General features: G+C 49.2%; 1 protein-coding gene across 4 annotated transcripts in view; it reads right to left on the bottom strand.

Annotated features, from left to right (window-relative positions):
• Positions 1-1,054: 1,054 nt before the first annotated feature.
• The window catches only part of LOC140736091 (erlin-2-like), a 54,289-nt gene continuing 39,889 nt past the window's right edge, over positions 1,055-15,454 (bottom strand). For all 4 annotated transcript variants that reach the window (XM_073061847.1, XM_073061865.1, XM_073061857.1 and 1 more), the window contains exons 10-12: positions 7,087-7,176; positions 6,751-6,830; positions 1,055-5,411 (exon numbers count right to left, since the gene is read on the bottom strand). In XM_073061847.1, coding sequence (XP_072917948.1) covers positions 5,211-5,411; positions 6,751-6,830; positions 7,087-7,176 — 371 coding nt within the window. In that variant the 3' untranslated portion in view covers positions 1,055-5,210. The remainder of the gene's footprint in view (positions 5,412-6,750; positions 6,831-7,086; positions 7,177-15,454) is intronic.

Raw genomic sequence — 15,454 nt, 5'->3', positions numbered from 1 at the left:
TTTAGATGTGGATGCTCTCAGAACCAGCATGGACTTGTTGGGCTGAAGAAATGTCATATTAACTGTCCTCTCATATCAGATTCCATTTTCTGAATCTATCTTATAGTTATATCTTTTTCCATAACTATTTTAAATCAAATAGAATTTGCTCACCGGTCTCAGAGTGTTTCCCTCTGATAGCTCAGCCACCTGCCCTACCTCGTCACTAGATTGCGGTTAGTGTAACGCCATTACTGCGCTCGCAATCAGGGTTCAATTGTCTGGACGGAGTTTGTCCGTCACTACGTGGGCTTCCTCTTACACACCATGTAGAAAGTGGAAAACAACATAACAAGACATAGGAGCAGAATTAGGCCATTCAGCCCATCAAGCCTGCTCCACCATTCCATCACGGCTGATTTATTTTCCCTCTCAGCCTCATTCTCCTGACTTCTCCCTGTAACATTTGATGCCCTGACTAATCAAGAGCCTATCAAATTCTGCGAATATACCCAATGACTTGGCCTCCACAGCCACCTGTGACAATGAATTCCACAGATTCACCACCCTCTGGCTAAGAAATTCTTCCTCATCTCTGTTCTAAATGAACATCCCTCTATTCTGACATTGTGCCCTCTGATCCTAGACTCCCCCACTATAGGAAACATCCCCTCCATGTCCACTCTATCTAAGCCGTTTAGTCACCATCATCATGTGTCGTGTTGTATGACATGGACGATCCTGATCCGATTGTTCTAGGCCTTCCATTATCCGTTAGCTTTCAGTGAAATCTACCCCACCCCCCAAATTCTTACACTCCAGCAAATACAAGTTCAGAGCCACATTCCCCAACCAACCAACAAAATGTGTTGATATACCCCGAGGGTGTGAAGAGTACAACATTTGCTAATTTTATGACTTTTCCCTTATTGTCTGTTGAAGAGGGTTTACGTGATGAATCCCACCGGCTCCATGTTCTTCCAGCTCGTTCTATCCCCTCTGCAATGAAATCGTCAGCACGGAGGGTGAGGGCGAGGAACCATTCCTGAAATAAATAAATACACTCACTCACCAGTCTGACATTCCTTTTATTGTAAGATTTCAGGACATCTTGAAGTGAACCTATTAGGGTTCACAGAAAATATATTCCAAATACAATTGGACGCTTTGAACATAAGGATAAAAAATCCAAAACAGAGATCACAGTTGAAATGGTTCCAGCCAGACTACCACCTAATCTAAATCATTTACACACACACACCTTAGATCACATTCAGTTCCTGTCACGAGCGGTTAAGAACCAAAAAGAAAAGTATGATACCGTTCAAGTGTGGGATGTTTGTGCTTGATCACATCAGCTACATTTAGTGCGGGCATTCCCAACCAAGGGTTCACAGACCCTTCAGTTAATGGTAGGGGTCCATGGTACGACAAAGGTTGGGAATCCCCTGCTTTAGTGCAAGGATCAGTAAGAGTGAACAACAATTAGTTTTGTTTTAAGATACAGAGGGAAAAATTGGGGTGATTACTGGAGAGATTTCTTTCCCAAATCTCACACCCAGTGCTCGCCTTCACCAGCCATCAAGAACCGCCTGGTGCTGGAAACACTCAGCAGGTCAGTAAGCATCTGTGGGGAGAGAACCTACATCTTGATGAAGGGTCTCAGCTTGAAATGTCAAATGTTTATTCCTCTCCATAGATAGTGCCTGACCTGTTGTGCATTTTGTGTGTTGCCTCCGTATAGTGAGCACAACTGCAGAATAGAAGGACGTCCCTTTAGAGAAGACGAGGAATTTTTTTTTAGCCAGAGGGTGGTGAATCTGTGGAATTCACTGCCATAGGCGGCTGTGGAGACAAAGTCATTGGGTATATTTAAAGCAGAGGTTGATAGATTCTTGATTAGTCAGGGTGTCAAAAATTATGGGGAGGAGGAAGCAGAATGGATCAGCTGTGATGGAACGACGGAGCAAACCTGAAACTGCCAAATAGCCTAACTTTGCTCCTACAGCATATCTTATCGTCTTAAACTGAGATAATATAGACACCTTTAATCAAAACATGGATCGGGCATTGTGCATTAATGAGAAAGCTGGTGTCAATTCACAACTGTACCAAAACCCAGAGCTACACACCGACACAATGCCTGAGGAACTCAGCAGGTCAGCAGGCATCTACAGAAAGGAATAAAGAGTCAATGTTTTGAGCCAAGACACTTCATTAGGACTTCCCAAATTTGGAAGGAATATAGAGCCGATATTTTGGGCTGAGACCCTATCTCAGGACTGAGCAAAAAACAGACATTTTAAAGTTAGCTTGGATTTTCATTACAATTTTTATGATGTTAAACATCAATGCAAACAGATCATACTGTGACTACATCTCTATGCCTGCAGATGGAGCACCTACCCACAGTACAAGCAGTTTAAACAACAGGATGTGACAAGATATGTGTACAGACGCGAATATTTTCTCATTAAATTGCTGTTTAGAGAGTGATTCGATATTCTCAATGTCAACAGGCAGAAAAAAGTTACATGATTCTGAAACAAGAGAATTTAAAAAATACTTGGGGAAGGGTGTGGAGCAGAGCGAGACTCGATGGTGAGGGGGGGAGGGTCAGAGCTGGACTGCAAACCAGGCAGGACACTGACTTTTTGGGAGAGTACTGTCACCTGGTCCTTTCACTGACATGAGTTACAGGCCCACACCAGGAATCTGATCTCTTACTGATGTGACTGAGAAGGGAAGTCCCCATTGAGATGACCATGCAGATCGTTCAGCACTGCAGGACAAATCAGGAACAGGCAGCAAGTGTGGGTGCACACGGCCTGGTCCTGCTGGGACGGTGTTAGAAACACAGGCTTGTGGCGTGCACAAGATACAAATCCACATGCTGCTGATAGCCTCACATTCTCAGTTACAGCTAGGAGCTAGGAGTCAGTGCAGCAACGAGACCTGTCAGAGATCCTGCCCCACGTTTATCTGGTGCACACTGCAGCCTGGCGGTCGAGCAGGAGGAGCCTGTTCAAATCTCTCATTGACATTAAACCACTTTAGGTAACGAGAGAATCTGGAGTGCATGGCAAAGGAAAATGACATGGTCAGCAACCAAGTCCACGCAACAGCAATTAGAGAGTCATGATATGGGACAGTACAGAGGATCTAAGTTACGTACACCAGTTGCTGCCTCGGGTCTGAGCACTCCTGATGGAAGCAGACCTGCCGATCAGAAGGCAGCAGAAACATGAATGCAGAAGACGAGAGAGAGCATGCCAGCAAAGCGAGTTACAGCACAAAAAATATGCCTTGGTACATTCAAGGTCTTGGGCCTGCAGGTCCACTGGAGAAGTTGGAAGCCCGATGTCCGTAAGTCCATTGGAGGTTAGAGACCCAGAAGAGGCCTGTGTACATAAGTGGATGGGAGGGAGAGAGGAATAGGGCTTGTTTTGCTGTTGGTGTGTTCTGCTGAACATTGTGGGCATGCTATGTTGGCGTCAGAATGTATTGTTTTATTTATTCATTTATGAGATGTGGGCTTCGCCAGCTAAGCCAGCATTTATTGCCCATCCCTAGATGCCCTTGAGAGGGCTTTCTTGAACCGCTGCAGTCCCTGAGGTGTAGGTACACCCACAAGTGTGGTGACACGTGCCTCCAGCACATCTACAGGTCTCCCCCACCACCCTTCACACACTGGGCAGCAACCTTGCCGTTTATTTAGCATCTCTCTGTTTTTTACGAGGCCAAGTTGCGAGCTCGACGGTCAACCCAGCACAGATGGAAAGCAAGCAAGCAGCCGGCTGAATTCAAACCCGGGATCACTCACCTCAAAGTCCCGTGCAGATGCCTCTACACCAGCGGCCAGCCCACGTCAACAGGTTGAGCTGATGCATTTCACTGCACACTTCCATGTACATGTGATAAACAGATGAATCAGAGTCAGATTTGACCCCGACTGTCCACAATTTCCCCTGGTTTGAGCTCACAGCTGGTGTAATGGTGTTTCTCGTACATAACCGAGAGCTGCCTGCATAACTTAGTGTGCTGGCTTTAAAACATTCTCACTACTACAGCAAGCCTGCATGTGCATCAACATGCCACACAATATGTAGGCTGTGGATTTCTGGAATCAAATTTTATTGGTATTTAATGTGTTGTTCACTTCATGGTTTCTCAGGGTTCAGACTGAAGGTTTTTTCAGAGGAGGAACCTATAGTCAGGGAGTGAGGGATGCTGGCTGCATGAATGGAGTCAACTAAAGGTCTCCCCAGTAAGGTGGACCTTTCCAGACTGGGACAAGACATCTCCTGCCAAGAAGCATCAAGAGGAGAGAATGAAATAGAGAAGCTCGAACCTGATGATGGGATTTTACATCAGTTGATGACTGTTCAGGAAACATTCAGTAATCCAACACTTACTGAAGCTTGCAATGATCCAACTTCAATTAGTTCATCAAAGACTCCGGAAGGCTGAATATCCACATTACCTAAACATTTGAGCAAGATGGCACCAGTGATTGTCAGCGACGTTCTGCAGGCTGCAGACAACAGTTCTAAATATCCTTTTAAATATACTGTACCTCTTTTGAATTATTCCCATTGCAATCTGCAGTATGCAACTTCCCTCTAAGCAATGTACTTCTAAATCAATTTTATAAACTACAGATTTCATGAAGGACTCAGCTGACCAGGTAGGTACAGTACTCTGCTCTCTATCTTTTGTACTAGTTGGGCAGTATTTTGTTGTTTCTGTCACAGTTATTAATCTATAGATTTAATGAGTATGCCCTCGAGAAAATGAATTCCAGTGTTGTATATGGTGACATGTACGTACTTTGAAAATAAAATTTAATTTGAACCTTTGTGTCAGGTTTGAGCAGGGCTGCAGAAAGGCTATCACTGAGTGAACAGGCATGCAAAGGCAAGAGCCAGTACCGAGTGTAATGCCAGCCAATTCTCACCCTCGTGCACTTGGCTGTTCACCGACTCCAAGGCGGGAGATAACTATGACACAGTGCAGATTTAGTCCGCAGCTATACTGTGCCGGCTGCAAGACTGTGCCCTCAGAACCTTAAGTTTTCACAGGCGTCTGTAACGTACCCACCGGTACAGAGGTGACAACGTAATTACATTTAAGGAGACTCCACTTGGGGGGCAAAATGAGCTGAAGTGATTCAGTGCATTTTCTGCTGGTTTTACAGTGGCTGAACTACACCCACCAGTCCATCCACATTATTACAGATTGTCCTCAAATTCCTTCATCTTTTCGAGCTCAGGAGAGGAGCTTGCTTCATTCGATGATTTACCCGCAGAGTTTGGCGCAAAGGCGCTCAGGTCCAAGAACATCTTGGGGATGTCCTTCCCAAAATAAATCTTGCTGTTGGAGGCGATCGCACGATACCTCAGCAGCTGGAGATACTCAGGACTCAGCTTCAGCTGGGGAGACAAAACAAAGGGGAAAACATCAACAAGGGAAGCTCTCGCATTAGCTCACAGAACATGCGTCACTAATAACTCCACCAACAGTTCAAAGTTTCCAAGTAAATTTATTATCAAAGTACATGTTACCATTTATGCCTTGAGATTCATTTTCCTGCAGGCATTTTACAGGAAAAGTAATAACACAATAGAATTTGCATAAAACCAAACATAGACTGACAAACAACTAATGTGCAAACGACAACAAACTGTGCAAATAAAAAATACTGAGAATGCAACTTGTAAAGTCTCTGAAAGTAAGTCTGTAGGTCACAGTCAGTTCAGTTCTGAGTAGAGGTGAGTGAAGTTATCCACACCAGTTCAGCAGCCTGATGTTTAAGGGGGTAATAACTGTTCCTGAACCTGGTGGTGCGGGACCTGATGGTTGAGGGGTAATAACTGTTCCTGAACCTGGTGGTGTGGGACCTGATGGTTGAGGGGTAATAACTGTTCCTGAACCTGGTGGTGTGGGACCTGATGGTTGAATAAAAGTTGACTTGACTTGAGGGTTAATAACTGTTCCTGAACCCGGCGGTGTGGGCAAGGCCTTGTTACACTATTGTTGTGTTCTGTGTCGTTTTACTGAACAATATCGGCATGCCATGTTGGCACCAGAATGGGGACTGCCCCCGACTCACCCCTGATGGTGTTGACTGTTGACACAAATGATACATTTCGTGGTACATTTTGAATGTAAATGTAATAAATAAATTTAACTCTGAAATCTAAACCAGGGGACTTTAAGGCATTCCACTGCTTTCACTGTTTTCGGGCTTTATGTTTGATTTTTAATCCCAGATTTACATCTGACCTTTAGATACTAATTAGACAGATGAATGTCAGAACAGCATACCTGAGTACCTGGAAAGACACCATCTGCTAAACGGAGAGAAAAGAAATAACAGAGCATCTTGATTCCTGGCATTCCCTCTGCCGGCGGGGTCCCCACAGTCCCCCTGCTGGCGGGGTCCCCACAGTCCCCCTGCCAGGAAGGTTTGTTGGGCTGAGAAACACTCAAAACTAGGATGCAATCCCTTCATCCACCCAAATGTTCAAGGCTGTTCCCCTCCTCATCAGTGACCCTCCCTCTCCCCTCAAGGCTTATCCCCTCCTCAATAAAGGGACCCCTCCCTCTTCCCCTCCGCAGTACAGTGACCATCTTGCCTCTTTCCCCACCCCATCCTGTTCTCTCCCCTCCCCTACTCCTCTTGCGTCTGATCTTCCACCCCCCACCACCGCATGCTGCCACCCACTTCCCCACCCCACCTAGTTCTCTCCCCTCACCCCAGGCTCTCACCCGGTTTGCCTCAGCCACTCGTTTGGCAGTGTAAAAGTCAGCGTCCGCTCGAGCTTTTTCCCGTGCGAGAAAGGCCCCATCTGTGGGAGGGAGGAGGGCGAGACAGAAGACATGGGGGTGAGCGTAGCAGTACAAGACCATATAGACACACACCGGTTTCTTCCTCTGTCTGCAGCCACTAAACCGCTCCAAAGGTTGACACAACAGAAGCAGTGAGGCGGGATTCCCATCACCCAACGAGTGCCCAACCTGCTGTCACAGCTGAAGAGTGTGCGGTGTGAGATACCTTGGGGCTTTCCTGCCTGACAGTAACGTGGCATGAGACACTACACCCACCTTCAATCTCTGATATCCGTTTCTCCGTTTCCTTTTCCATGATCATTTGAGCAAACTTGATTTCAGCCACTTGAGCGATCTTCTCGGCCTCTGCAAGACAGTGCGAAGAGGTTGAGGTTACAGCGGTGGGGACACACCTCTGAGCGAAGCTAACAGCACAGAAACCAGCTTGCCTCTGTCATGTTTCAGAACAAAAGCATGGTCAGATTGAGATTTATTTATCATGTGTACATGGAACCGTACAACATACACTGAAAGGTGTGCTGCATTTACAATCAACACAACCTCAGATTCAGCCAGACTATTTGGCCCAGCCTTAGCTAAAGCTGATCAAGTCCTCACAGGCCCTGTTGCTCACATTCAGATCCCTTAAGACCATAAGATGTAGGAGCAAAATCAGGCCATTTAGCACATTGAGTCTGCTCCACCATTTCATCATGGCTGATCTGATTTTCCTCTCAGCCCCAATCTTCTGCCTTCTCCCCGTAAACCTTTATTCCCTGACCAACCTTTGCCTTCAATATACAAAAAGCCTCGGCCTCCACATCTACCCGTGGCAAAGAATTCCACAGATTGACCACTCTCTGGCTACAGAAATTGCTCATCTCCATTCTAAAAGGACATCCTTCTATTCTGAAGTTGTGTCCTCTGGTCTTAGACTCCCACCACAGGAACCATCCTCTCCACATCCACTCTTATCAAGGCCTTTCACCATTCAATAGATTTCAATGAGGTCACCCCTCTTTCTTCTGAATTCTGGTGAATACAAGTCGTGAGCCATCAAACACTCTTCACATGACAAGTTGCTTAATCCTTGAATAATTTTTGTGAACCTCCTCTGAATCCTCTCCAATGTCAGAACATCGTTTCTAAGGGGCCCAAACCTGCTCACAAAACTCCAAGTGAGGCCTCACAAGTACTTTATAAAGTCTGAACATTACATCCTTGCTTTTATATTTCAGTCTTCTTGAAATGAATGCTAACATTGCATTTCCCTTCCTCACCACAGTCTCAACCTGCAAATTAACCTTTAGGGAATCCTTCACAAGGACTCCCAAGTTCCTTTGCACCTCAGTTATTGTATTTTCTCTCCATTTAGAAAATAGTCAACCTTGTTGTTCCTTCTACCAAAGTGTATGACCATACCCTTCCTAACACTATTCCATCTGCCATTTCTTTGCCCATTCTCATAATCTGCCCAAGTCCTTCTGAGGCCTCTCTACTTCCTCAAAACTACCTGCCCCTCCACCCATCTTCATATCGTCTGCAAACTTTGTAACCAAGCCATCAATTCCGTCATCCAACTCATTGACGCATAACGTAAAATGAATCGCTCCCAACACAGACTCCTGTGGACACCATGAGTCACCAACAGCCAATCAGAAAAGGCTCCCTTTATTCCCACTCTTTGCCTCCTGCCAATCAGCCACTGCTTTATCCATGCTGGAATCTTGTTTCAAATGTTTAAAATGTGAAACTTTTTAAAAAGACTAATTTGAACATTTGACAGCTTCAGTGGCACAGTAGGTTAGTGGTTAGCCAGCACTTTACAGCGCCAGCAACCCAGGTTCAATTCCCGCTGGCGTCTGTAAGGAATTTGTATGCTCTCTCCACGACCGCACGGGTTCCCCCCCACAGTCCAAAGGCATACAGGCCGAGGTTAGTAACACTGGGCACGCTTTGTTCCCTCCCACAGTCCATAGGCATACAGGCGAAGGTTAGTAACACTGGGCACGCTTTGTTCCCTCCCACAGTCCAAAGGCATACAGGCCGAGGTTAGTAACACTGGGCACGCTTTGTTCCCTCCCACAGTCCAAAGGCATACAGGCCGAGGTTAGTAACACTGGGCACGCTTTGTTCCCTCCCACAGTCCAAAGGCATACAGACGGAGGTTAGTAACACTGGGCACGCTTTGTTCCCTCCCACAGTCCAAAGGCATACAGGCCGAGGTTAGTAACACTGGGCACGCTTTGTTCCCTCCCACAGTCCAAAGGCATACAGGCCGAGGTTAGTAACACTGGGCACGCTTTGTTCCCTCCCACAGTCCAAAGGCATACAGGCGGAGGTTAGTAACACTGGGCACGCTTTGTTCCCTCCCACAGTCCAAAGGCATACAGGCCGAGGTTAGTAACACTGGGCACGCTTTGTTCCCTCCCACAGTCCAAAGGCATACAGGCCGAGGTTAGTAACACTGGGCACGCTTTGTTCCCTCCCACAGTCCAAAGGCATACAGGCGAAGGTTAGTAACACTGGGCACGCTTTGTTCCCTCCCACAGTCCAAAGGCATACAGGCCGAGGTTAGTAACACTGGGCACGCTTTGTTCCCTCCCACAGTCCAAAGGCATACAGGCCGAGGTTAGTAACACTGGGCACGCTTTGTTCCCTCCCACAGTCCAAAGGCATACAGGCGAAGGTTAGTAACACTGGGCACGCTTTGTTCCCTCCCACAGTCCAAAGGCATACAGACGAAGGTTAGTAACACTGGGCACGCTTTGTTCCCTCCCACAGTCCAAAGGCATACAGGCGAAGGTTAGTAACACTGGGCACGCTTTGTTCCCTCCCACAGTCCAAAGGCATACAGACGAAGGTTAGTAACACTGGGCACGCTTTGTTCCCTCCCACAGTCCAAAGGCATACAGGCGATGGTTAGTAACACTGGGCACGCTTTGTTCCCTCCCACAGTCCAAAGGCATACAGACGAAGGTTAGTAACACTGGGCACGCTTTGTTCCCTCCCACAGTCCAAAGGCATACAGGCTGAGGTTAGTAACACTGGGCACGCTTTGTTCCCTCCCACAGTCCAAAGGCATACAGGCGAAGGTTAGTAACACTGGGCACGCTTTGTTCCCTCCCACAGTCCAAAGGCATACAGGCCGAGGTTAGTAACACTGGGCACGCTTTGTTCCCTCCCACAGTCCAAAGGCATACAGGCGAAGGTTAGTAACACTGGGCACGCTTTGTTCCCTCCCACAGTCCAAAGGCATACAGGCGAAGGTTAGTAACACTGGGCACGCTTTGTTCCCTCCCACAGTCCAAAGGCATACAGACGGAGGTTAGTAACACTGGGCACGCTTTGTTCCCTCCCACAGTCCAAAGGCATACAGGCCGAGGTTAGTAACACTGGGCACGCTTTGTTCCCTCCCACAGTGCAAAGGCATACAGACTGAGGTTAGTAACACTGGGCAAGCTTTGTTCCCTCCCACAGTCCAAAGGCATACAGGCCGAGGTTAGTAACACTGGGCACGCTTTGTTCCCTCCCACAGTCCAAAGGCATACAGGCCGAGGTTAGTAACACTGGGCACGCTTTGTTCCCTCCCACAGTCCAAAGGCATACAGGCCGAGGTTAGTAACATTGGGCACGCTTTGTTCCCTCCCACAGTCCAAAGGCATACAGGCCGAGGTTAGTAACACTGGGCACGCTTTGTTCCCTCCCACAGTCCAAAGGCATACAGGCGAAGGTTAGTAACACTGGGCACGCTTTGTTCCCTCCCACAGTGCAAAGGCATACAGGCCGAGGTTAGTAACACTGGGAACGCTTTGTTCCCTCCCACAGTCCAAAGGCATACAGGCCGAGGTTAGTAACACTGGGCACGCTTTGTTCCCTCCCACAGTCCAAAGGCATACAGGCGAAGGTTAGTAACACTGGGCATGCTTTGTTCCCTCCCACAGTGCAAAGGCATACAGGCCGAGGTTAGTAACACTGGGCACGCTTTGTTCCCTCCCACAGTCCAAAGGCATACAGGCCGAGGTTAGTAACACTGGGCACGCTTTGTTCCCTCCCACAGTCCAAAGGCATACAGACGAAGGTTAGTAACACTGGGCACGCTTTGTTCCCTCCCACAGTCCAAAGGCATACAGGCCGAGGTTAGTAACACTGGGCACGCTTTGTTCCCTCCCACAGTCCAAAGGCATACAGGCGAAGGTTAGTAACACTGGGCACGCTTTGTTCCCTCCCACAGTCCAAAGGCATACAGGCTGAGGTTAGTAACACTGGGCACGCTTTGTTCCCTCCCACAGTCCAAAGGCATACAGGCGAAGGTTAGTAACACTGGGCACGCTTTGTTCCCTCCCACAGTCCAAAGGCATACAGGCGAAGGTTAGTAACACTGGGCACGCTTTGTTCCCTCCCACAGTCCAAAGGCATACAGGCTGAGGTTAGTAACACTGGGCACGCTTTGTTCCCTCCCACAGTCCAAAGGCATACAGGCGAAGGTTAGTAACACTGGGCACGCTTTGTTCCCTCCCACAGTCCAAAGGCATACAGGCGAAGGTTAGTAACACTGGGCACGCTTTGTTCCCTCCCACAGTCCAAAGGCATACAGGCCGAGGTTAGTAACACTGGGCACGCTTTGTTCCCTCCCACAGTCCAAAGGCATACAGGCGAAGGTTAGTAACACTGGGCACGCTTTGTTCCCTCCCACAGTCCAAAGGCATACAGGCGAAGGTTAGTAACACTGGGCACGCTTTGTTCCCTCCCACAGTCCAAAGGCATACAGACGGAGGTTAGTAACACTGGGCACGCTTTGTTCCCTCCCACAGTCCAAAGGCATACAGACTGAGGTTAGTAACACTGGGCAAGCTTTGTTCCCTCCCACAGTCCAAAGGCATACAGGCCGAGGTTAGTAACACTGGGCACGCTTTGTTCCCTCCCACAGTCCAAAGGCATACAGGCCGAGGTTAGTAACACTGGGCACGCTTTGTTCCCTCCCACAGTCCAAAGGCATACAGGCCGAGGTTAGTAACATTGGGCACGCTTTGTTCCCTCCCACAGTCCAAAGGCATACAGGCCGAGGTTAGTAACACTGGGCACGCTTTGTTCCCTCCCACAGTCCAAAGGCATACAGGCGAAGGTTAGTAACACTGGGCACGCTTTGTTCCCTCCCACAGTGCAAAGGCATACAGGCCGAGGTTAGTAACACTGGGCACGCTTTGTTCCCTCCCACAGTCCAAAGGCATACAGGCCGAGGTTAGTAACACTGGGCACGCTTTGTTCCCTCCCACAGTCCAAAGGCATACAGACGAAGGTTAGTAACACTGGGCACGCTTTGTTCCCTCCCACAGTCCAAAGGCATACAGGCCGAGGTTAGTAACACTGGGCACGCTTTGTTCCCTCCCACAGTCCAAAGGCATACAGGCGAAGGTTAGTAACACTGGGCACGCTTTGTTCCCTCCCACAGTCCAAAGGCATACAGGCTGAGGTTAGTAACACTGGGCACGCTTTGTTCCCTCCCACAGTCCAAAGGCATACAGGCGAAGGTTAGTAACACTGGGCACGCTTTGTTCCCTCCCACAGTCCAAAGGCATACAGGCGAAGGTTAGTAACACTGGGCACGCTTTGTTCCCTCCCACAGTCCAAAGGCATACAGGCTGAGGTTAGTAACACTGGGCACGCTTTGTTCCCTCCCACAGTCCAAAGGCATACAGGCGAAGGTTAGTAACACTGGGCACGCTTTGTTCCCTCCCACAGTCCAAAGGCATACAGGCGAAGGTTAGTAACACTGGGCACGCTTTGTTCCCTCCCACAGTCCAAAGGCATACAGGCCGAGGTTAGTAACACTGGGCACGCTTTGTTCCCTCCCACAGTCCAAAGGCATACAGGCCGAGGTTAGTAACACTGGGCACGCTTTGTTCCCTCCCACAGTCCAAAGGCATACAGGCCGAGGTTAGTAACACTGGGCACGCTTTGTTCCCTCCCACAGTCCAAAGGCATACAGGCCGAGGTTAGTAACACTGGGCACGCTTTGTTCCCTCCCACAGTCCAAAGGCATACAGGCCGAGGTTAGTAACACTGGGCACGCTTTGTTCCCTCCCACAGTCCAAAGGCATACAGACGGAGGTTAGTAACACTGGGCACGCTTTGTTCCCTCCCACAGTCCAAAGGCATACAGGCTGAGGTTAGTAACACTGGGCACGCTTTGTTCCCTCCCACAGTCCAAAGGCATACAGGCGGAGGTTAGTAACACTGGGCACGCTTTGTTCCCTCCCACAGACCAAAGGCATACAGGCTGAGGTTAGTAACACTGGGCACGCTTTGTTCCCTCCCACAGTCCAAAGGCATACAGGCGAAGGTTAGTAACACTGGGCACACTTTGTTCCCTCCCACAGTCCAAAGGCATACAGACGGAGGTTAGTAACACTGGGCACGCTTTGTTCCCTCCCACAGTCCAAAGGCATACAGGCTGAGGTTAGTAACACTGGGCACGCTTTGTTCCCTCCCACAGTCCAAAGGCATACAGGCGAAGGTTAGTAACACTGGGCACACTTTGTTCCCTCCCACAGTCCAAAGGCATACAGACGGAGGTTAGTAACACTGGGCACGCTTTGTTCCCTCCCACAGTCCAAAGGCATACAGACTGAGGTTAGTAACACTGGGCACGCTTTGTTCCCTCCCACAGTCCAAAGGCATACAGGCGAAGGTTAGTAACACTGGGCACGCTTTGTTCCCTCCCACAGTCCAAAGGCATACAGGCCGAGGTTAGTAACACTGGGCACGCTTTGTTCCCTCCCACAGTCCAAAGGCATACAGGCGAAGGTTAGTAACACTGGGCACGCTTTGTTCCCTCCCACAGTCCAAAGGCATACAGGCCGAGGTTAGTAACACTGGGCACGCTTTGTTCCCTCCCACAGTCCAAAGGCATACAGGCCGAGGTTAGTAACACTGGGCACGCTTTGTTCCCTCCCACAGTCCAAAGGCATACAGACTGAGGTTAGTAACACTGGGCACGCTTTGTTCCCTCCCACAGTCCAAAGGCATACAGGCGAAGGTTAGTAACACTGGGCACGCTTTGTTCCCTCCCACAGTCCAAAGGCATACAGACTGAGGTTAGTAACACTGGGCAAGCTTTGTTCCCTCCCACAGTCCAAAGGCATACAGGTTGAGGTTAGTAACACTGGGCACGCTTTGTTCCCTCCCACAGTCCAAAGGCATACAGGCCGAGGTTAGTAACACTGGGCACACTTTGTTCCCTCCCACAGACCAAAGGCATACAGGCTGAGGTTAGTAACACTGGGCACGCTTTGTTCCCTCCCACAGTCCAAAGGCATACAGGCGAAGGTTAGTAACACTGGGCACGCTTTGTTCCCTCCCACAGTGCAAAGGCATACAGGCCGAGGTTAGTAACACTGGGCACGCTTTGTTCCCTCCCACAGTCCAAAGGCATACAGGCTGAGGTTAGTAACACTGGGCACGCTTTGTTCCCTCCCACAGTCCAAAGGCATACAGACGAAGGTTAGTAACACTGGGCACGCTTTGTTCCCTCCCACAGTCCAAAGGCATACAGGCCGAGGTTAGTAACACTGGGCACGCTTTGTTCCCTCCCACAGTCCAAAGGCATACAGGCGAAGGTTAGTAACACTGGGCACGCTTTGTTCCCTCCCACAGTCCAAAGGCATACAGGCTGAGGTTAGTAACACTGGGCACGCTTTGTTCCCTCCCACAGTCCAAAGGCATACAGGCGAAGGTTAGTAACACTGGGCACGCTTTGTTCCCTCCCACAGTCCAAAGGCATACAGGCGAAGGTTAGTAACACTGGGCACGCTTTGTTCCCTCCCACAGTCCAAAGGCATACAGGCTGAGGTTAGTAACACTGGGCACGCTTTGTTCCCTCCCACAGTCCAAAGGCATACAGGCGAAGGTTAGTAACACTGGGCACGCTTTGTTCCCTCCCACAGTCCAAAGGCATACAGGCGAAGGTTAGTAACACTGGGCACGCTTTGTTCCCTCCCACAGTCCAAAGGCATACAGGCCGAGGTTAGTAACACTGGGCACGCTTTGTTCCCTCCCACAGTCCAAAGGCATACAGGCCGAGGTTAGTAACACTGGGCACGCTTTGTTCCCTCCCACAGTCCAAAGGCATACAGGCCGAGGTTAGTAACACTGGGCACGCTTTGTTCCCTCCCACAGTCCAAAGGCATACAGGCCGAGGTTAGTAACACTGGGCACGCTTTGTTCCCTCCCACAGTCCAAAGGCATACAGGCCGAGGTTAGTAACACTGGGCACGCTTTGTTCCCTCCCACAGTCCAAAGGCATACAGACGGAGGTTAGTAACACTGGGCACGCTTTGTTCCCTCCCACAGTCCAAAGGCATACAGGCTGAGGTTAGTAACACTGGGCACGCTTTGTTCCCTCCCACAGTCCAAAGGCATACAGGCGGAGGTTAGTAACACTGGGCACGCTTTGTTCCCTCCCACAGACCAAAGGCATACAGGCTGAGGTTAGTAACACTGGGCACGCTTTGTTCCCTCCCACAGTCCAAAGGCATACAGGCGAAGGTTAGTAACACTGGGCACACTTTGTTCCCTCCCACAGTCCAAAGGCATACAGACGGAGGTTAGTAACACTGGGCACGCTTTGTTCCCTCCCACAGTC

This window comes from Hemitrygon akajei, chromosome 1 (assembly GCF_048418815.1).
Source record: "Hemitrygon akajei chromosome 1, sHemAka1.3, whole genome shotgun sequence".
Lineage (NCBI taxonomy): Eukaryota > Metazoa > Chordata > Chondrichthyes > Myliobatiformes > Dasyatidae > Hemitrygon > Hemitrygon akajei.
The sequence above is the reverse complement of the archived record's forward strand: the minus strand, read 5'-3'. Positions and strand labels throughout refer to the sequence as shown.